The sequence below is a fragment of the Megascapheus bottae genome, chromosome 2 (assembly GCF_031878675.1).
Source record: "Megascapheus bottae isolate mThoBot1 chromosome 2, mThoBot2.hap1, whole genome shotgun sequence".
Taxonomy (NCBI): domain Eukaryota; kingdom Metazoa; phylum Chordata; class Mammalia; order Rodentia; family Geomyidae; genus Megascapheus; species Megascapheus bottae.
In genome coordinates, this window is record NC_143510.1 from 58,590,101 (window position 1) to 58,611,749 (window position 21,649).

Here is a 21,649-nt window from a genome sequence, read left to right on the forward strand (position 1 = left end):
TTAGGATAAAACCCAGAACTTCACACATGCTAGTATAGGCATTCTACTATTAGCTACATTTCCACTTCTCCATTTTTTTTTTTTAACCAGGGGCAGTGGGGTGAGGGGTTGCTGGTCCTCAGGCTTGAACTTGGGGCTGGGTGCTGTCCCTGAAATTTTGTGCTCAGGACTAGAGCTCTGCCAATTGAGCCACACCTCCATTTCCAGCTTTTTAATGGTTAACTGGAAATAAGAGTCTTGTGGTCTTTCCTGCCCTTGCTGGCTTACAACCACAGTCCTCAGATCTCAGCCTCCTGAGTAGCTAGGATTCTAGGTAAAAACTCACCAGCACCTGGCTGGCTTTAGTATTTTTATCATCAAGGTAAAAAACATAATATAATATATTGAGAAAAATTATGGTGACTAAAATCTGTTTCTTCTTAACATAAAATATTAGATTTAAGACCCAAATATGCAGTTCATTATGTAAAAATTTTAGCTTCTTGCACAAGATGATGGACTGAGCATGTTTATTTCTCCTTATTGCTGAGAGACTTTTAAGATAAGAATCAGAAAGTGAGGAAGACAAGGGAAACGAGGAGTAGCTTGGTGCGGAGTACTGTAGCTGAGTGGGAGTATTGAGCAGATAACAAAGTATAAACCATCTTAGGAAAAAAGGATAGGAGTAGAAATGCATTTATGGGTATGACCGTTTATAGAAAACTCTAGCCCAAAATATGTATAAGTATTCTTGCAGAGATGCCCAGCAGAGTCACAAAAGAAGCTCAGTACTGGCATGATGGGGAGCTAACAGGGAGCTTAACTGACAATCTTAAAAATAAGTAGACCAGTTGTACATCTTGCTTACCCTTGTTTTAACAAAGAGAGTTGCTTGATTACTACAGACCAACAAAACCACAGAAGCCTCCTCTCTTCAGATATTATTAAACATCCTGTAAGTGCATTGGCATTGCTTGTGAGGTACAGAGAGAGCAGAGCAAACCATTCCTCTTTCCTGTATATAGATAACCTCCAAATAAGCCATTGTCTATCTGTAAACAATGCTAATGTTCTCAGGCAGCTTTTCTATTTAGAAATAACACTTTCTAAGGAGACAAATGCATATGAGTCTTGATAGCAATAGAACATTTATCAGACAGGTAAGACCCAGGTGAGACCGAGATGGCCATTCTTAAATAAGAACTATGATCAAGGATCCCCAAAATATAAGAAGAAGCTGTAGATAGCCTAGAGCTTGAAAGAAATAAAACCGAGAACAATTGCCCCAGATGAAGCAAAGGTAATTTAGAGAATATCAGAAAAAGTAAAACAAGATGACCCTCTAATTCATACTCTCAGAAGTATTTGAAAGAGTATATTTATAATATGATACTATTTTAAGGTGGAGATCAGGATGAACACAATTCAAGACAAGCTGGGACAGACAGATTTGTGAGATCCCCATCTCAACCAATAAAAAGTTGGGCACATTAATAAAAGGTAGAACACACTTGTTATATCCATTACATAGGAAGTACATACAGGATTACTGTCAATAACAGCCTTGGCAAAATTCATGCCAGTGTCTTAAAAAATAAATAAGGTCAAAAGATATGAAACAGTGAGTTAAATGGTAGATCATCTTCCTAGAAAGTACAAGATCCTGAGTTCAAACCCCAGTACCTCCTGGGGGAAAAACTATAAGGTAATGCTTCTTATATAACATTGCAAATATTTAAAATGTTACATCTATATCAAGGTTTGAGAAGTAATGCAACCATTAACTGATGAAGGTAATTGTAACCCCTCTATGCATTCTCCCAACAATAAAATACAATAAAAAAGAAAAGAAATGAATGAACATTTTCATAAAACAGTTATCTTTGGGACAGCAAGAGGCATCAGAGTAGGTTAGGGTCTGATCTGGCTATAGTTACACTTTACGATAAAAATCTGAAGTAAATAGAACATAGTGTTATCATCTGTTATCTCAGTAGTTAATATTGACACCTACTATATTACCTGGTGTATTTTTGCACATACACCTGAAATTTAAACTTCAAATTTTAAACTTATATAAAACTTATGTATCATTGACTAATAAAATTATGATGCAAACCCCAAAGTATAAAGAAATGTGAGGGGCTAGGAGTGTGGCCTATTGATAGAGTGTTTGCCTTGCATGTACGAATCCCTGGGTTTGATTCCTCGGTACCAAATACACAGAAAAAGCCAGAAGTAGTGCTGTGGCTCAAATGATAGAGTGCTAGCCTTGAGAAAGGTCAAGGACAGTCCTCAGGCCCTGAGTTCAAGCCCCAGCAAAAAAGAAAGAAAGGAGGGAGGGAAGGAAGGAAGGGAGGGAGGGAAGGAGGAAAGGAGGGAGGAAAAGGAAGAAAAGAAGAAGAAAGAAGGAAAATTAACAGACCATTTTATACTAAAGCAATGAAAAATAAAAAATTCTGCTTTCAAACTACTAGTGGCTTTAGATGATAACAACTGATCCTTGAGAACAGACTTTAGCTCTGTAGCAAGCTACAGGCATGTAGTATACTAATACAGATACTGTGAGTTAGTTTTCAATACTGAGAATCTATCTTCTAAAAAAAGGAACAGAAGACTTAATTAGCTTGGTTATTGGTGTGGAACAAAGACACAGGTGGAGGGAAGATAAGGAACTAAGGCCCTTTGGAAGAGTGGAAAGACAAATGATGTTATCTCCTTATAGGATATTCATGCATTCCTTTGTCCAGTCATTAGGTGGTGTCTTGTAAACTACCTTTCATGTAGCTGGCCAGGTTTAAGTGGTTGGTGATAGAGTAGTGAACAGAACAAATTCTCTGTGGTTGTTGAATAGACATTCTAGGTCAGGTGACAGGCATTTCCAAGTAAGATCTTATAAGTATCCAAAAAGAGGAAAGAGGAAGTGGGGAGATTAGTGTAAGTATGAGTACTATATCTCCATTTTTCTTGTAAGAAATTAATTCATAATGTCTAGTAATACTGCCTAGTGGTAGAAATATTCTGTATGGAAGTCATGGTAGACATGTTTTCTGTGTCTAAGAGTTGTCCATTATAAGAGCTACATATGACTGTTGAGAACTTAACATGTGGCTCATGTGATGGAAGAACTGTAATTTTACTTAATTTAAATAAGTTTAAATTTAGATCATGACATGTGCCTATCAAGTATTGCACTAGACTACATAGGTTTAAAATGAATGAACCTAGAGATAGCAGCATAAATATATTTCTTTTAGAATTAAACAGAAAACACATTAATCATGGTTGCTTGTGAGTAGTGTCTAACTGAAAGGAAAACTTTCATTATGAGCCATCTTGCATTGTTTGATTTTCTACTGCATGCATATATTTGTTTGATTACTACTTAAACTTTTGGAAGATTAGATTGCAACCAAATGGGTCTTTGAAGGGAAGTAGAAAATCATCTTTTTTAAAAGAAGATTCAAGTTGTACTGGAAATGTCAACTCGTGAGTAATTTGGCAAGAATCAGCGATCTAATCTGTAAGCTACCCCTGTCAGAGAGCGGAGTGGGGGAAGGCATCATAGATGATATTGTTTGTCTTTAGGTAGCTAATAAGATAAACTGTGGTCAGTGAGATGAACAGATTGTAGCTCTAAAAAAAGAAAGATGTAAAATGATGAAACAAAGAACAAAGGATGAATCAATGTAACAGCAATAATCACATGACAATATGTGGGAAATGAACTTTACAACTTGGGAGGAGCAGGGCTGTGGGGAAGGAAAGTGGAAGAAAAATGTGGGAGAGGATAACACTGTTCAAGAAGAAATGTACTCACTATCTTATGAATGTAACTATGACCCTTCTGTACATCATCCTGACAATAAAATGAAATTAATTAATTAATGCCTGTCCCGTGGCTTGAGCTCAGGGCCAGAGCACTGTCCTTGGGCTTTCCTCAAGGCCAGTGCTATACCACTTGAGCCATAGCACCACTTCTGGCTTTTCTATATATGTGGTACTGAGAAATCAAACCTGGGTCTTCATGCATGCTAGGCCAGCACTCTACCACTAGGCCAAACTCATAGTCCCAAATTAATTTTTTTTTTTTTTTTTGCCAGTCCTGGGCTTGAGCTCAGGGTCTGAGCACTGTCCTTGGACTTTCCTAAGGCTAGAGCTCTACCACTTGAGCCTCAGCACCACTTCCGGCTTTTTTTTTTTTCTATATGTGGTACAGAGGAATCGAACCCGGGTCTTCATGCATGTTAGGCAAGCACTTTAACCACTAGGCCAAACTCCCGGCCCCCCAAATTAATTTTTTTTTAAAGAAATATGTTATGTTTTGAAATATTTAGAATTACAGCACAGTGAAAATTGGTACACATAGGAAATATGAATCTGCACCTCCAGATTGTTTCACCAAATCTGCTCAAATGTAGATCAGTATTAGATTATGACAAAAGGCCATCTCAGATTCATTGTGTTCAAATTCATTTCTTGTGAAGATAACAAAAAATTTATATCTGTCTTTCATTCCAGTTTAGTTCTTGTTCATGGATAGTTTCTGCTATGTTCTGCTGTTTACATGCCAACATATTGAGATTTCTAGTTTCTATTTAGGGACAAGGGAAGGACACAGGCACAATAGAAGCTATAAAGAAGATTTGATTAAATTAAGGAAAGGGAAATGATGGTCACACTTTCTACAGATGGAGTTGGCTTCAATTTGTCCATGATCTGTTGCTAATTTAAATAAATTATTTTAAACTTTTTTGAAGAGAAAGAGGAAGATGGGGGATAGGGGCCTAAAAATGATTTTCTTAGGGAGTAGTTGAGTAAAACACTCAAACATTTTACAACACTACTAGAAGGGAATCCTGACACTACTCGATTATGGGTTAAAGTAGACTCAGATCAGCTATATTAATCTGCATTATTGTGAAGCATTCTTTTTACTGCAATCTCAAAAGAAAACCCATTTTAGTATATAAATGGTAGCAAGCACCAAGGAGCTACTTCTTGATAGTCTGTATCACTGGCTCCTATGTTTGAAATTGTAAAAGAGCATGCCCTGGATTGGTTTCATGTGACTACAAGAAGTATTGCTATGATTATATGTTAACACTGGATAAAAGTTGTCATATTCCAACTTGTCTGCTTCAGTTCTACAAACTATGTATTTGCTACCTGGAGATAGAAATTCCTTAAAGGGAAAACTTTTATTGAAAATAAGATTTTTTGATATTAATAAGCTAATATCTGAAAAGTAGTTTCTGTTCTTTGAAATGCAATGATAATAGGCCTAAAGCAAACCTCATCAGATAGAACAAAAGGCTGTGTTGGGTTGGGGGGGGCGGGTAGTGTAAGCCCACTGTTTATTCAGGTTTTCACATGACTTTTCTTTTAAAAGGTACATGGAATGCATCCAAAACAAATAATGTTTTGTTAGATGAGAAGACCAAAAGGAAAAGCCTAGGGAAAGGAGGATGGATGATCTTTCTTTAATGTCAAAACTGACATAAACACATCCCCCCCCTTTTTTTTGCTCAAGATAATTTTCTCAACAAGACGCAGATTGCTTCAGTCTTTGCCTATCACCCTTTGAAGCACTTTCCTTATTATTAGCTGTGGGGGCAGGGTTTCCTTTGAGGATTTTTACAGCAGTGAAGAGTTCCTCCTTTAAATACTTTCATATGATGAGGGAATTCTGCTTTCAAAGTGCTGTCATCACTGTAGGTTCTTTGCCATACGACAATTTAATCTTGGGTGAAGGTCCTTCTTAGTTTGATTGTCATTAAGGACTTACCTTTCTGATGGATTCTCTTCCCATAGAACTTTATTTATTTTTTTTTTTTTTCTGAGAGACCTAGCAAAGCAATTCAAGTCCCTTTTGTTAAGCTCATTGGTGAAGTTAACCTTAATTCTGCTTAGAAATGTTTTCCATAACAGGGAATTATAGTCTTCAGCATGGTCTCTCTTGTCAGTCTCCACTAATCAAGATTTGAGTGACATATCAAATAGGACATTTTGAAACTGCATTTTTCTTTATTAGAAACGGAACTCTAAAGTTGGAGAATTTTGTTTTATTTTTTATATGCCTTCCAGTGTTGAAATATAATAGTGAACACAAATAAACTATTCAAACATCAGTAGCTTCCCTAGCAGCATCCAGATCGCCTTAATTTCACCCTACCTTACAAGGCTACATTTTTGAATATAGTCTTCTGGAAATGTTTGTGAATATTTAACTCAGATAAGCAAAATAACCTAACCTTATGATTTAACAGCTCACTTGAAAGCATCCAGTTAAATAACCTAACCTTATGGTTTAACACTTGAAAGCAGCCGCTTTTCTTCCAGTTCTTTAGGAGGTAATTACAACTATTAGAAAAAATTGGATAGAATTAATAAATTCCAGCTACAATTAAAAATTTCTCAGTGCCATTGTCTAAGGTTGAGTTTCCAAGTCTTTGTGTATTTGTGTGTATATAGTAAGAGAGAGAGACAGAGAGACAAAAGAGTGAGAATGGAGGGGTGAGGAAGAGAGAGAATGGAAGGAGAGGGGAGAGGAGAGAGGGAAGCTGGAGAGAGAAATTAGATTACCTCATTTACACCGTTTCTCTTGGACTTTCCCCTTAAATAGTTTGGCTAGTAAGTAATACAAGTACAACAACCCACTAATCCAGACAGAGCAGTAAACATATTTCACTTGGTGTGTATGTGGCAAGTGTTGGGGATGTGGTGCTGGAGGTTAATTTCAGGGCCTCCCACTTGTAAGGCAGACCCTCTACCCCTTCGGCCATTTTTCTATCACCTTTTCTGCATTGGCTATTTTCAAGGTAAGGTTTCACTTTATGCCTGGGCCAGCCCTGGTTTCAGTTTTCTTGTGTTTTGCTTATTGCTGTGTTAACGTGTATATTGCTGGGTCCACCTATTTGCTTCCCCGGTAACTGGGATAACTGTGCCCAGCTATTGAATGTGATGGAATATCCTCAAGTTTTGAGCCTGGAATGGCCTCAAAACACAATCCCTCAAGCTCTACTTCCTAGGTAGCAAAGATTAGAGCCACCATACTCACCAATTAATGTATTTTGTTAAACCTACTATTTACGTTCTGCTAGATTGTTCAGAAATAAACAGTTTATTGAGGAATAAAGTGCAATCTTAGAGCCTTAAAGTAAAAAAAAATGCTCTGGTTCTAGCTTTGACTCTGCTACTTAGAGCTATGTGACCTTGTCAAGTAATTTATCCTTTGCTCTCCCAAAGCCTTGACAAATGAGTGACCCAGACAACCTACATGTTTCTACCATCCTAAGTGCATCGTAAGTTCTGTTTCTCTATAAGATCTCTATGTTGAGATGCTTATTACAGTGATTGTGGCAAGTTGGGTACTACAGAGAGAAACTAGCACAGGCATTTCCAGATGGGGGTATTATTATTATTATTATTATTATTATTATTTTGCCAGTCCTGGAGTGCGAACTAAGGGCCTGAGCACTGTCCTTGGGATTTCCTCAAGGCTAGTGCTCTGCCACTTGAGCCTCAGCACCACTTCAGAGTTTTTCTGTGTATGTGATACTGAGGAATCAAACCCGGGTCTTTGGGCATGCTAGGCAAGCACAAAGCACTAGGCTAAACTCCCTGCCCAAGAAGGGAGTATTATTACATTCTCTTTTCTATTGGCCTCTGCAAAGTGCTATAATTATTCATCCCACTAGCTTATTTAAGGCGGCCATGTATAGTAAATGTTTTTCTTTTTGTGTTCTTTTTGAAAGATTTTTATTAATACTTACTTTTATGTATTTCAAATGTCATGTTTAACAAAGAAGTATTTAAGAAGAGAATCTCTATATGCAATCACTGGCACATAAATTTTAGAACATAATTAAAATTAACCTGAGGGGTCTAGAGTTTGGCCTAGTGGTAGAGTGCTTGCCTAGCTTGCACAAAGACCCAGGTTCAATTCCTCGGTACAATATACATAGAAAAAAAGCCAGAAGTGGTGCTGTGGCTCAAGTGGTAGAGCTCTAGCCTTGAGAAAACCCAAGGACAGTGCTCAGGCCCTGAGTTCAAGGCCCAGGACTGGCAAAAAAGAAAAGAAAAAAAATAAGCTGAGGGTTTGTATGTCATAGATACATATCAATCTATATAATATAACATTATGTCTATAGAGTATATATCCCATCATAGATTTATATGTCTGTATAGTTATATTTATATCTCCAAGATCATGTCAGTGACCTTGAGTACCCAAGTATTGAATCATCCCTCTTGTACTATTTGGATCTAATATCCACATATCAAGGAGACCATGCACCTTTTGTTCCTTTGGTCTTGACCTATCTTATGCAACATGATTTGCTCTAGTTTCATCTACTTCCCAGCGAATGCCATTATTTTATCTTGTCTGTTAGCTATGTAGGATTCCATTGTATATATGTACCACATTTTTTATATCCATTCATCTGTAGTAGGGCATCTAGGTTGTTTCTCTCACTTGGCTATAGTGAATAGTGCAGAGATGAAGATGGCTGAGCAGGTCTCCTTTTCATATCCTGGGTTATGATGCTCAGGGTAGATGCCCAGGAGTGGTATGGCAGGATTATAGATATATTTTCAGTTTTTTAAGAAACCTCCAAACTGCCTTCCAGAGTGGCTGTACTAGTTTGCATTCCCACCAGCAGTGCAGTAGGGTTCCTCTTTCTCCACAACCCCGCCAACATTTGTCATTGAGTTCAGAATTTTGGCCATTCTAATTGGGGTAAGATGATATCTTAGGATTGTTTTTATTTGCATTTCCTTTATAATCATGGGTGATGAGCATTTTTTCTTTTTTCTTTTTTTTGCCATTTTAACTTCTTCTTTTGGTAAGTCTCTCTTTAGTTCCCTTGCCCACTTAATGACTGGTTTGTTGGGTTTGGGGGCGGGGATTAGTTTCTTGAGTTCCCTGTAGATACTAGATATTAAGCATTTGCCTGATGTATTATTGGTAAATATATTTTCCCAGTTGGTTGGCTGTCTTTCTACTTTAGTATCTATGCTTTTATCTATGCTGAAACTTTTTATGTTTAGTTTATTTATCTAGTCTCTTCAATTGTTGTGACCCTGGGATTCTGTTCAGGAATCTTTTGCCTGTGCCTATATGAGTTCCAGTGTCTCTCCTACTCTATCATGTAGCAGTTTTAGGGTTTCAGGTCTGATATTGAGGTCTTTGATCCATTTTGAGTTAGTGCTTGTGCATGGTGAAAGGCTAAGATCAAATTTTAGTTTTCTGCATGTGGCTGCCCAGTTTTGCCAGCACCAATAATTGAATAGGCTGTTCCAATGTATACCTATGGTTCCTTTGTTCAGTATAAGTTGACTATATGTATGCAGTTTTATTTCTGGCTCTTCTATTCTGTTCCATTGATTTTCTGGTCTATTTCTGTGCCAATACCATCCTGTTTTTGTTATCATGGCTCTATAGTAGAATTTGAAGTCTGGTATTATAATACCACCTGCATTGCTTTTTTTGCCTAGAATTACTTTGGCTATTCTAGGTCTTTTGTTATTCCATATGAACCTTTGGGTTACACCTTCTGTTTCAGTAAAGAATGTCTTTGGGACTTTGATAAAGATTGCATAGAAATTATATATCAATTTTGGCAGTATGGCCATTTTCACTATGTTGGTTCTCCCTATCCATGAGCATGGGATGTCTTTCCATTTCCTGGTATCCTCATTAGTTTCTTTCTTTAGGCTTTTATAGTGTTTATTAAATAATTCCTTTAAATCTTTGCTTAAGTTAATTCCTGAATATTTTATTCTTTTGGGGGCTTTTGCAAATGGAATCATTTTCTTGATTTCTCCTTCTGTTTGTGTACAGAAAGTCTACTGACTTTTGAAGATTGATTTTGTATCCTGCCACCTTGCTAAAGTAATTTATTAGTTCTAGAAATTTGGGAGTGGAGTTTATATTGAGTTGTTTAGATATAGGATCATGTCATCTGCAAATAGGGATAGTTTAATTTCTTCTCTCTCTATGCGGATCCCTTTGATGTCCTTCTCTTGCCTTATTGATCTGGCTAAGGGTTCCAGCACTATATTAAAGAGAAGTGGAGAGAATAGGCATCTCTGTCTTGTTCCTGATTTTAAGGTAAATGGTTCTAGTCTTTCTCCATTTAGTATGATACTGACTGTAGGTTTGTCATATATGGGTTTAATTATTTTAAGGAATGTACCTCCTATTCCTATTTTTCTAGTGCTTTTAACATGAATGGATGCTGTATTTTGTCTGTTGCCTTCTTGGTGTTCAGAGAATGATTCTTAACTTTAGCTCTATTGATATGATGTATTACATTAATTGATTTGTGAATGTTAAACCAGCCTTATATATGTGGAATGAAGCCTACTTGATCATAGTGTATAATTTTTTAAATTTGTTTCTGGATTCTGTTGGCTAGTATTTTTTTTTTGAGGAGCTTTGGGTCTGTGTTCATTAGAGAGATTGTGTGTAGTTCTCTTTTTTGTTGTTTTTGGGTCTTTCCCTGGTTTGAGGATGAGTGTGATATTAGCTTCATAAAATGAGTTTGGTATGGCTCCTTCAGCTCTATTTCTCAGTAGAGTTTCAAGAGTATAGGTATTAATTCATCTTTAAAATTAATTCATTTTAATTCATCTTTGTAGAAATCTGTAGTGAAACCATCTGGACCTGGGCTCTTTTTGGTTGACATGTCTCTGATTGCTTCCACTATCTCATTGTATGAAACTGGTTTGTTTAGTTGACTTCTCTCTTCTTAGTTCAATGTGGGTAGCCTATTTAAAAAAATCATCCATTTCTACTAAATTTCCCTGTGAGAAATGGGTTTTCTTTTTTTTTTTTTTTTGCCAGTCCTGGGCTCAGGCTAAGGGCTTGAGCACTGTCCTTGGACTTTCTCAAGGTTAGCACTCTACCACTTGAGCCTCAGCACCACTTCCGGCTTTTTGCTATGTATGTGGGGTACCGAGGAATCGAAACCGGGTCTTCGTGCATGCTAGGCAAGCACTCTACCACTAAGCCAAACTCCCAGCCTAAATGGATTTTCTTAAGAATGCTAGTGAGTCTCTGCATAATTCATCTGTAAAATGCTAGTGTCGAAGGTTATGATTTTTCTGGTGGTTTGTAGCAATCTTGAATTCAAGTCAAGGAATGGGAAAACATTTAAATTCCCAGTGTTAAATCTAACATAGAATGAAAACTACACTCTTAAAGAGCAAAGTGAGGGTGAGGTGTTTATGGGAGAATCTTGGGTAAGTTGCTTATAAAACTTGGCGTGAGGGCCAGGAGTGTGACCTAGTGGTAGAGTGCTTGACTGGCATGTATGAAGGGGTTCAATTCCTTGGTACTGCATGTACAGAAAAAGCCAGAAATGATACTGTGGCTCAAGTGGTAGAGTACTAGCCTTGAGAATGCCTAAAGATACTGCATAGGCCCTGAGTTCAAGTCTTGGACTGGCCAAGTAAAAAAAGAAAGGAAAAACTTGAGCATAAGTTGGTTTGTTTTGCTAGAAAACTGGGAGTCATATTTTGAAGTTCAGTTCTCTCAGTTTGTGTATTAAGTTCTGTTTTTAAAGGGTCTCCTCCTTTCTACATGAGTACGTTGGGCTTCTGAGAATGCAGAATAAAACATTGGTACTAGGAACTCAGAAGCATCATACCTGTTTCGTCCTTTGGAGATTCAGACTTCAGCTCTGAAACTCTATACATATTTTGGGGAAATGTAAGAACATCTCCCAAAGCTGGACATATGTACTGCAAACCTGACTTTATACATAAAACATTTGTGTAAATCTTATGGTCTGCTTAAAAATAAAAAAAATTTAAAACTTTATTAGAATCATTTGTTTAAAGAAAATGGGAAAAATATACCATTGGATAAAAAGATTTCACTTAAGGATAGACAAAGAATGTTGTTCTGTTTATTTCTCTTAGGAAGTGAACAAGCCTCTTATCTACAAAATGTATGCTGTTCTCCAGACATATCTGGTCCTGGGGAATATTTTAGATTACAATAGAGACAACAGGGTAGTCACTTTTTTATATTTTATTTTACTTTTAATTTAATTTATTTTTGCCAGTCCTGGGGCTGGAACTCAGGGGCTCTTGCATCCCTGCATCTCATTGTGTTCTGAGTAGTTTATTGAAAACTCATGGACTTTCCTGCCCAGGCTAGCTTTGAACTGTAGTCCTTAGATCTCAGACTCCTGAGAATCTAGGAGTATAGGCTGAGTCACTTTACACTTTAATAATCCAAACTAAGCACTGAAAAGGCATACTTTGAAAATATATGTAAAGTAGTTGAAATGTTAGCAGCCAAACTGATTGTGTGTTAAAAAAAAAAAAATGTTATAATGGGGCCGGGAGTTTGGCCTAGTGGTAGAGTGCTTGCCTAGCATGCATGAAGACCTGGGTTCGATTCCTCGGCACCACATACTTAGAAAAAGCTGGAAGTGGTGCTAAGGCTCAAGTGGTAGAGCTCTAGCCTTGAGAAAAATCCAAGGACAGTGCGCAGGCCTGAGCTTCAGCCCAGGATTGGGAAAAAAAAAGTTTAAAAAAATGTTATAATGAAAAATTTCATGATGCTTCAAGATCATGCCAGTGAGTATGAAAAAAAGAAAAAGAGGAAGTATCAGTGAGCCTTTAAGTTGGGGAATAATCAGAAAACTATTGGATGACCTAAGGATGCCTCAAAAAACACCAAACCCCAGTGAAGCTCTCACTTAGATGTGAGAAAAGGGTTAATTTTCAAAAATACTTTTATTTGCACAAAATAATCCTTAGCTTTTGACCTTTTTATTCAAATTGAAAATAAAAAGCTAGGATATGGAAACAAGATTTTTATCTTGTGTGATTGTTGTTCTTAATGTACTATGTTATTTCTCTTTTGTTGCCTTTTGGTTTATCTCATACTGTTACTGTATCTGACTTTGTTACCTAGTATATTATATATGTTTATTTGTTTATTTGAAATAGGAAAGGGAAGGGGGGAAAACAAGATTATTGGGAGGGGAGGGGTGAGGAAAATGGGACAAAAACATGAGAAGGGGTTTCAATGTGTGAGAAGTAATGCACCTACTACTTGGAGAATGCAACTGTAACCCCTCTATACATTACTCCAACAAAAAAAGTAAAAAGATGGATTGCTTCAGAAAAACAGAAGAAAATAAAAAAGCATGATTCCTGTGTTAGGGATTTGCTTTAGTTGCATTATTCAGGTTTTTTTTTTTCTTTTTGTTGCATGCGAATCCAAGACCATGTCTCTTTCCTCTCCATTTTTGTATTTGCACTTGCTGTCTTCCAGGTTGGCCTTCCTTCCACGATGTGATCAGTTCTGAGGCAATCACATTCACAGATGACTTTTCCTACGGGATGCATAGGGTGGAAACAAGCTGCTCCCAGGTCAGTTAAATTCTCACAGGTGTTGACTACAGCAGCCAAAGCCAAGTGAGTGTTCCCAAAAGAGGAACAGGTGGTTAGCAAGTCAAATGAGATGTCAGTTGGCTTTAACACTATTACATAGAATCACTGGAAGGGGGAATAATCCCTCATTTGACTCAACATCGTGGAAAGTGGGCTGTATTGGGATAATATGAAAATTCTATTATATTGCTTTGCATAACCTGATGTACTGATGACCTCCTTCTCCCTGAAATTCTGTGTACCCATCCTTCAGTTATAGCATATCTACTTTTTGGGATCCAAACATGGTCAATAAAGATACCAGAAGTGGCTTTGAGGGAGGAGGGCGGTGAATATTAGCAGGGAGGTTGGAGCAAACTGATAAGAAGTAGTTCAGTGGAACTACTGAAGTAAGCCTGTTGAAGGCAGAATAGAAATATGAGATAAGGTAATTCTCTGCTTCTGCTATGTAGACTTACCCACATCTGCAAGGATGTTCTACTTAGCTCAGTACATTTTTCTCTAAACAAATCAATGTTTTGAGGAGGAGGCAAAAATAATGTATTGAGAGACTAGCTGTCTTGGTATTTTGTGCTTAAACTCAGAAGCATAGCTCAAACTTTCATATGTACAGAATAAGGACACTGGCCTACTCTCTAGTAGAGTCCAGTTCTACTGTATTTAAAATAATTGAAATGTACACTCAGAATATTGTGGCACTGATAGACATTGATGCTGCTTACTGTTATCTTGGCAGATGCCCATGTCACAGACAAGGGTTAAAGGGGACACACTAAGACGGCTGCCATAACACTGAGATAGACATGTGGGCCTCCCTCAGGATTCTCCTGCTTTATCTGTTGTTTTGTTTTTTTTTTTAAATCACTCTTCATCAGGCACAGATTTTTAGGGAGGAAGTGGCATATTTACTACCAAGTAGGGAGGGAGATTGGTTTGACCCTGACCATCTGATGAATTTCTGTTTTCAGTTTAAAAAAAAAATAAGGCTGACAAGTTTACTGTCTTCCAAATAAGAAGATCACTTTTCTCCATCACAAAACAGACTTTATTTTTTATCTAAATCATATTCTCAGTTCATTCTCTTTTATCAGAAATGAGTCTTGAAGCATGATAGCAGAACTTTCCAATGCTGGAACTCATCCTGTAAGACTGTAGTTTAATGGAGGTGGATGCAGTCTAAGTTCCCATGGGCAATGCTCACAAGTTCCTGGTAGGTAGTTGTTCTCTCTTATTTTACAGTTGAGGACACTGAGGCAAAAAATAACTGAGGTAATTAAAATTGGGTCCGTTTATTTAGACTTAAGTTGTGGAGCTGGGATTTGCTCTAGAGCTTTTTATGGGTTGAGAGCCTATAGGAGGAGGAAGATATTGGAAAGAATTACATTAAAATAAGAGTGTAAAAATGTCACACAACTCTCTAGCAGGTGCTTCAGTGCAATTAAGTTTATAGCTGAGGATTTTTTAACTATTACTGAAAAAAAAAACCCTGAGATTATCTAGCAAAGGAGAGTTTTTGATAAAAGATAGGTAACTCTAGTCAGGATGATACTTTGCAATGTGCAACTTAGATACACAGTAAATATTTTAAGGTGAATAGTGGTTTCTTTTTGTTGCTGCCTTAAAAGGTATCCCATAGCTGTTTCCTTTTCACTCACCTATTTTCAGCATTGACTCCTAACCCAGACACTGGTGGATTCATGTCTGTAATCCATGAGACTCTTAGCTACCACTTGAGCTGTGGCTCAAGTGGTACAGTGCTAGCCTTGAGTAAAATAACTCAAGAACAATGCTCAGGCCCAGAGTTCAAGCCCTAGGAGTTCAGCCTCCAAAATAGCCCCTGCATAGCTGGGATTACAGGCATGTATCACCATGCCAGCCAAAGAGGATTACTTTCCGTGGTAGACATATGTATCTCCTCCCTGGGCACAAGGAATATTCCCTAGTAATTTTCAATTATAAAATATCTTCCTCAATTTTATTTATATTTTTAGCTTCTGATAAAATAGTTTCAGCTACTACTGCAAATAATTATTTTATGGTTTTCCCTTCATCCTCCAAGCCCAGTCCATTAAGTAGCACTTTGTCATGAGTGTGAAGAGGTAACATTGGTATGATTGAGGCAGTAGTTTAGGGAAATCCATCCTGGAAATATTCTGGGAATTTTTCCTTCTTCAGATCAAAATTCTGGACCAAGTAGGAGACTAATAAATCACTTAACTTTTTGCAATAATCTTTCAGGAAACCATCAGATCCCTGGTTTACCCAACTTTAAGACTATTTCTTACTGCTGCTAATGAGGACTCAAGTCTGTGATTGAGTTCCCTTAAATTGGTTTTATATGATTATTAATTTCTCCTAAGTTAGTGAAGTCAAGAAAAAGGTGAATTACCACCAATACAAAGTGTTTTTCAACAGTCTTTGGTAAAACATGAAACCTTATTCATCTTGTACAGATGACAATTCATATATTGCTGATGATTAAAGATACCTATGTGTTCCAATAGATTTTTAGACTCCCAGACCATCTCTTTTTCTTGATTTTTTCAGTAAAGTCATAATGCTAAACTGGTGACTTCACAATCATTTCTTTGGCAAAAGATTAATATCACAAGCACAAGGGAAAATTCCCCTACTTACACACAACTGTCTTTAATAACAGTGGGAGAAAATAGCATACTACTGGCAAAGTAAATTGCATTACTTCTTAAAACTGTTTTCTCTTTCCCATCCTGCCCCATGCGCCCAAATGTAAAAGCCCTGCTTTGAACGTATTTCATGCTGTAGATCAAACACTTAAGAGAAGATGACAATAATACAGCCCAAATATCCTAGGAACAGCCAGGAGAAAGCCCTGTAGGACAGTGGGAAATATGTCAGTACAGAAATATGTAACTATGTTGAATACACTATTTGTGTTTCTTATGCATACAATTGAGAATTGCAATCAGATTTTAAGGAGTTATGTTAAATTTGATGCTCAGTTTTCTTAGGGGGTCTTTTCCCTGTTTTATTTGAAGGTTCTTACCAACATTTCTGAGTGGGAGGCTTTAGTGATTAAAAACAAGTCCTTTAGGAATTGACATTTTTTTCTTTCAAATATTTATCACCCGTTTCCAGAATAGGGACTATTTTACCTCCAGAAAATAGCTACATTACTATGAAAAACAACTTTCAAAATACACAGTAAAGATTCTGTCCTGAACTGAATCATTAACATCAAGTTTCAGAGATTTCTTCATCGGGCAACCAGATCGTTTCAGTTACAACCAGGTGTGCTGAGAGATCTTAACGAATTGCCAGTTGGCAGGGGCCAGAAAGGCAGAGCTCATGGGCAGCTAAGGAAACTGCCATCACTGACATCTTTCATTCATCATCTCAACATTTGGCCAGGGCTCCTAGAAATCTGCTTTCTTCACACCGTTATTCTAGAATCACCAGGGGAGGCCTTCACTGAATCTGGTCCTTCCTTCTCCTTTTCATACTTAGCATATTCCTTTTTCCTTCACTAGCACTGAGTTCTAACAATCATACTAAACCCCTCACTTGTTTTTCCTTCCACTGGCATACAAACTCTTATGAGGGCCAGGGCCTGTTGCCTGCCTCTCAGGGTTCAGGTAGCTGATGCACTGCAAATGTCTGTTTAAAAAATGATTGGAAGTCATTTACCAGCCTCTGATTTATCTGTGACATGATGAATAGTATATTTCACAAGGCAATATGCTAATGTCTCCATTTCCCTTCCAAGGTCTCTGCTTAGCAACAGTTGGGAAATGTGAGAGTGCATCCACCATGGAAGCAGTCAGTGCTGAGCCTGTTCATCGAAACCAGCCTTTGTGGAGATACTTTCTGTGGTCCAGATTTCTCTTATATATCATCTCTCCTTTTATCTGAGCACTGGACCTTTTCTACTTACTTAGCTTTTTTTAGTAGCACCAATCTGAGTGAGGCAGCTTCTCTGCACACTGTTGTTCATTTGAGAAAAGAAACCAGCATGACACTCAACCTATTGGAAGCCAGGGAAAAGCAATTGCATGGGCTAGAGACCTTTCCATTAGTTTACACTTGCAGGCCTGGTGACCATGACATAAATCTACTAACCCTTACCGTGGCTTCTCTGGCTTCCAGGATCATCCGATGCTTGTCTCATGTTAAGTTTTACTGCCCATGAAAGCAAACATCACCCCCGTCATGGCCAGTTAAACAGTATCTTTTACAGTGGACTTCTGCATATCTGAAACCCACCCATCCAAAGCCAAAAGCAATGCCAGGGGGGAGGGAGAGATTTTATTCTGCCATGTTTCTTACAAGGGGAGATCAAGGGTCAATTCAATTCATAAAATTACTGCAGTCATTTTTCAGCTGGCTGAGAGACTTCACAGACGAAAAAAAAAAAAAAAAAAAAAAAAAAAAAAAAAAAAGAACAGTGGCTCCCTAGATGATTTCTGATACACACAATGCTCGGGTTTTTTTATTCTCAGCATGTGGTATAGAGGCTACTAGAAACCATCTCTGCCCCCATTGACAGGCAGATTAGAAGTCATCCAGCATGCTTTCCATCATTTGAACTGCTTGCTATGCATTCCTTTCAAAGCCTGCTTTGTTCATGCTTCTCCTTCATGTGTTGTTCTCTTCCAGTGTGGAGCTCATCTTGGACACATTTTTGATGATGGACCTCGTCCCACTGGCAAAAGATACTGCATCAACTCAGCATCCTTGTCATTCACACCTGCAGAGAGCAGTGGAATGGAAGGAAGCAATGGTGTCAACAGCCCAGGCCCAGCAGACAAAGCAGAGCTGTAGAGAATTTGGAACACGGTGAAAACAACAACAACAACAAAAAAAAAAAAACCAAAAAACAAAGTGTACTTAATGCACCGCTTATTAAAGAAATCAAACTTGTTTTATCCTAATAGATATATTTTTTCAAAACTACAGAAGGGAAGTTTTATGCGATTGATATTTTCCCTTCTTTTGCTCAAACAGGGGCCCTGCCCATCTGTGTATTTTGCTATTGACTAGATATGAACCTTTATAGCTTTTGCAAAATGGAGATAGCTTTTGTGAAGTTTCTTCACCAGCCACTTACATAGCCTTTGGCATTTTTTTTCTTTGAGCACATGTATTTCTCTTTTGTGTTTGGATGCATCTTCCTCTCCCCTCCCCCACCGCGTTTAACAATAGGAGGAAGATGGGTAGTCTTCACACCTGCTGGGCAGGGCAGAGAGCAGAGCTGGGTGTCAAGAGGCCTCTGCACATGTGGCCTGGAGGCTTTTGTACAGATCTACCTGAGATAAGGATGAGTGATATCTTGGGAGGCTTAGCTTTGTGGAAAGTTTGAGCTAAGGTCCTCTTTTTCTCTCTAAAAGGGTGTGAAGGTCTAAAGTCTTTCCTTATGTTGAATTATTGCCAGATCTGAGGGGGTGCACTGATTGTTGTGGCAAAGAAGTAAGCATTGACTCACGGTTATGCCTCCATTTTATTTTTATTATTTTATTTATTTTGTTTTATTCCATTTTCCATTTGAAAACATTGGAATGTAAGACAACTATAAAACGTTGAACCCCATTTTGTTCAAAGTTCACAAGGAGAACACCTGCCTGTTGCCTTTTATAAGACTTTCTTTCCACACCTAATACCAGCTGCAGCTGGAAGGGTATTTGGTAAATTCCCCTATGTAAAATAAAATACCAGGGACAACACACTTCATCAAAGCAGCAGAAAGTGAGAGAACAGAGAAGAACAAGCATAAAGTCTTGAGCACTCTGAAAAATCCAATGTTGGGCAGAAAAGTTGAGGGATTCTCCAGGTAACAAATATAACCCAGTAGGGCCCTAGTACACTGACCTTCAGGCGAACTGTAGAAAGACATTGGGCATTAAAACTAATAGAGGAAGGCCTGAGTTCAACGCTTGACCCTAATCTGCTGTGTGACAAGCCATGTAAGCCTCTGTGCCTATTTCTTCATTTATCAACAAAGATTATGATATATGTAAAATGTCTTGACACTCTCAGGGCAAAATTACTATATTGCCGTACAATGAAGACAAGTGTTATAAAAATCACATGGTTCTTGTTCTAATTGCCTCAGAGGTGGAAGCCTAGATATTTGACATGGAAAGAGAACACAGGTTAACTTAACTGATGGATTTGAAAACAGTTGAGTCAAGAACCAGAAATTTTTGTTTATAGCAATAAGGTTGGCTTTATGTTAAAAATCTGTGTTTGGTTGCTTTGTAACACTTAATCTAGTAGAATGGTGTCGTGGTGTGTAAACTTTTCATAGGTGTGAACAGTAGTGACAGAAACTGATACTGCGGTATTTAAATATGAAAGCACAGTATGTTTTTAACTTTGAGTGCTAATCCTGAAATAATGTTAAAAAATACCTTTTAAAATCTTCCACAGTTTGTGAAGACAGACATGTTTTTGTTATTATTGTTGTTGCCTGTTTCCATTCTTTGGTTGGTTTTTTTGGAAAGTACCAAAAAAGGGATACTTGACAATGGTAAAGACACAATGACAAATGAAAAGTGTGACATATCTAACTATCAAAATGTAAGCATCTCAGGGAGACCTTTGATGTCTTCTTCACTCGCCTTTGTCACACAATCCCAGAGGATTATACTCTGCTAGGTGTATCTACGCATTCAGAAGCTTCCTTAGCACCCCACACGATTCACCTCAGGCCCTACAATCATTCTGAAACTTGTAAGCATTGCTCCCCTCTAAAACTAAGGCATAAAGTTTAAGACCAGATAGACCATTTATGTTTAACCATCCTAAAAGTCTTCCCAACTTCACAGTGACCCAAAGATCTCATATAGGGTGGTTAAAGAAGTGAATGGATGTTTCTAAGGCCTTGTCAGGACCTGCTCTTAATCCTTCATGTAAGTCCACACAACACTTTACTCCCAGATGTGTGGTTGGGTTGGGATAGACGAAGAAGAGAAATGAAGGGCTCTTCCCTCTCCCCAAAGACTCTGGGTTGTCGTTTTTCCTTCTTCTTTTTTTTTTTTTTTAATAGTGGGACTTAGTATTCCCTCCCCTGCATAGAAAACAAATGTAAACATAAAAAAAATATTGCCCTTTTATTGTCTTTTTTTAAAGGGAAATCTTTTTTTTTAAGCACCAAGTATAAGAAAAATGCAAAATCCATTGAATGGAGGGCGAGTAGGGTGTATGCATGTGGTTTAATTCCACATTGCTTTTGGCCTTAAGTGGTGTCAAATTTCTGTCTTATGTTAAGGAAATATATTACTAAATGTCAGTGAGCAATAATGTCAGCTGTCAAGCACTAGATTTATTTTTGCAGGATATGGAGTGCAATGAACTGAGTCAGTACAGCGAGGTGTATGTGATCTGTGGGAATTATGCCACAGAAATGCATGGGACTTTCTCTTCCTGCATTCCATCTCTTTATAATTGGATGATGCAGAATTTTTCTAGTAAGAAGAAACTATGGTCATACAGCCATGCAGAATGAATCTGAAGAAAGCACAATTTCTGTGTAATTATAAACTTTTCACTTCCTAAATGCATTTTAAGTTCTTACTGCAAAGAACTTTGGAGACCTTTCCATGTTCCTTATGTTTAAAATGTCTTTGTTTAAAATACGAAAAAACAGTGAAAGAGGGAGTGTCATTTGTTTTGAAGGTCTAATGTTATTCTTGATTTTTCCTTTGTAATAAGTGTTCTCCAGATCAAAACTTTTGGAAAATTAAAAAATAATCCTTTCCTATGTTTGTTGTATGTGGAAGTTACATAATAAAAAATTCTTTATAAAAATGTTTTTTTCTTCAGTGATTCCCAACAACTCCTCCTACTTCTATTTGTTATTGTATGGATTGTCAATGAAAGTTTGTAGTTGACTGCTGTTTTTATCTTCTTGCTCAGTTGGCAGATCTCTCCTTGGTTTAGAGAAGAGGCCTTTCTCTGATGTAGCTTTGAGATTCTACTTTGCCCAGACTATGAGAAAGGCCTGTAGGAAAGGAAAACATTTATAGAATCACTTGACCCTTACTTTTCTATAGCAAAATCTTGTATTTTGGGTGTGTTTTTGTACTTAACATTTTGGCTGGGTGCTGGTGGTTCAAGCCTATGATCCTAGCCTCTACACAGAAAGCTGAGATCAAAGCATGGTGGGTAGCCAGTCTAGGCAGGAAGTCTGTGAGACTCATCTCTCATTAACCAGCTTAAAAGCTGGGAGTGGAACTGCAAGTCAAGCGGTAGGGTGCTCATCTTGAGCAATAAA

The 21,649-nt window shown here is 37.7% G+C and overlaps 1 protein-coding gene across 1 annotated transcript in view; it reads left to right on the top strand.

Moving 5' to 3' along the window:
* The window catches only part of Msrb3 (methionine sulfoxide reductase B3), a 113,665-nt gene extending 92,897 nt beyond the window's left edge, over window positions 1–20,768 (top strand). The window contains exons 6-7 of the mRNA XM_090328018.1: window positions 13,280–13,377; window positions 18,034–20,768. Coding sequence (XP_090184144.1) covers window positions 13,280–13,377; window positions 18,034–18,198 — 263 coding nt within the window. The 3' untranslated portion in view covers window positions 18,199–20,768. The remainder of the gene's footprint in view (window positions 1–13,279; window positions 13,378–18,033) is intronic.
* Window positions 20,769–21,649: the final 881 nt, after the last annotated feature.